The following is a 1778-nucleotide window of genomic DNA, read 5'->3' on the forward strand; positions in this document are numbered from 1 at the left end:
TCGCTTCAAGTGTTTTATGAAGAAATGAGGGGAAAAATTTATAAATAGTTTCTAAATTGTATGACCTTTGTAGCTTTATAGATTCTTGAGATTGTACAAAATTAAGTAAAAACATATTTTGATTGAAATAATACTCGTTTTTCTTTGGTTTATTGGCAATTAGTGTGCGCGATAACGGTATTGATAATAGTAATAAAAGTAGTGTGGCGCACAAGACGTTGTCAAGTTTAGGCCGAGAATATTCTTTCTTCGTGTATTGTGGGTCTTTGAATTGTTTGGCATATCAAAGGGCCTACTCTTTTTGCATATTGATTTTTATACGGAGCTTCTTCCTGGTACTCGTAGATATGTACTTGGTTGCTTAACTTGGAGCAATCACCTTAAGTTATAACATTTTCTACGCCTACGAATGATTCACTCACAGATTTGGGTGCGAAATCATGACTCTCGAATTAATAATCGATATGCCGTGCACTATCACATTCAGTGTGGCAAAAGTTTACAGCTTTAGTAACAGTAAAAGTTAACGGTTGAGACTCCTCATTTTAATATGATTACCTCCACTTGAAATTGCATTTAGTCTTCGTTTTGTGTGCCGTACAAGCGTATCATCCAACCTCATCCAACCAATGTCCGCTGTTTCGTTAATTCTTTTCACGCTCCTGCTTGTGGCCACGGCCGCTACAGATGACAACAGCCGAATACAGCTGAACGAGGGTCGCATCATAGGCGGCAAAGAGGCATCGATTGTACGTCATCCGCATCAAGTTTCGTTGCGACACAGAACTTGTGTCGAGTGCGCCTACGTGCACGAATGTGGCGGTAGCATACTGAACGAGGACACCATACTGACGGCGGCGCATTGTGTTTTGAATCGCGATGTGCGTAATTTTACGGTGATCGCTGGCACCGACAAACGCGCCAGTTGTGATGGCATAGTGGCGCGCGTGGACAAACTGCTCATGCACGAACTTTACAATGCCTCTACAACGGATAATGATGTGGCATTGCTTTTTCTCTCCACACCGCTGACAATCGACAATTTATTTATTGCATCTGCTGCACTGGCAATGACTGCACCAGCAGTTGGCGCAAAGGCCACCATCACTGGTTGGGGTACAGTTGAAGAGGGTGGTGTGGCTGCGAGCAAATTGCAAGAAGTCAATGTTTTCGTGCTGGACCAAAAATACTGCAGTTTGGCCTATGGGGGCCGCTTTACGGGCGCTATGCTGTGTGCGGGTGTGGTTAATGGTGGCAAGGATGCTTGTCAGAGGGATTCAGGTGGTCCGCTATTGGTGGAACGCCAACTGGCCGGTATCATTTCTTGGGGCATTGGTTGTGCACGTCCGCAGTACCCCGGTGTCTATGTGAATGTGTCGCATGTGCGTCGGTGGATCGAGTCAAATGTCGCTGCCAATTCATTGTACAAATTGAAATGAACTGAGCATATATACTAGAATGTTTGTATGTGCATGAAAATTGATTAACAAAACAAAAAAAAAGAAATTTGCTCTTTTGAATGAGTGATACAACTCGGTATGTTTTATGATTTCTACTAAATATTTTTGCTCAGCATATTGTTGGTTATTCGTCAAATTAATTGCGTTGGAATTTATGTTTAAATTAGATTATTTTATAAAAAAAATGTCTAAGTTTACATTTTTCAAGCATTTAGGGAGGTGCAAAGAAAAATAAGACTCAATTCAAGAAAATTAGTAATCGACTATATCGTGTCTATGTTATCTCAATCGATTTTCAGGTGTAGGAAAATTTAGAAA

At 41.1% G+C, this 1778-nt stretch overlaps 1 protein-coding gene across 1 annotated transcript; it reads left to right on the forward strand.

The window, feature by feature from the left end:
* The first annotated feature begins 629 nt into the window (after positions 1 to 629).
* On the forward strand, positions 630 to 1439 carry LOC129244348 (trypsin eta). The gene has a single exon (XM_054881968.1). It carries the CDS (start codon positions 630 to 632, stop codon positions 1437 to 1439), a length of 810 nt encoding a protein of 269 aa, XP_054737943.1.
* The last annotated feature ends 339 nt before the right edge of the window (positions 1440 to 1778 follow it).

The sequence above is a fragment of the Anastrepha obliqua genome, chromosome 4, assembly GCF_027943255.1.
Source record: "Anastrepha obliqua isolate idAnaObli1 chromosome 4, idAnaObli1_1.0, whole genome shotgun sequence".
Taxonomy (NCBI): domain Eukaryota; kingdom Metazoa; phylum Arthropoda; class Insecta; order Diptera; family Tephritidae; genus Anastrepha; species Anastrepha obliqua.

Bases quoted from the DNA above. Each gene is read 5' to 3' on its own strand.
- LOC129244348 (XM_054881968.1), top strand. From the start codon at position 630: ATGTCCGCTGTTTCGTTAATTCTTTTCACGCTCCTGCTTGTGGCCACG.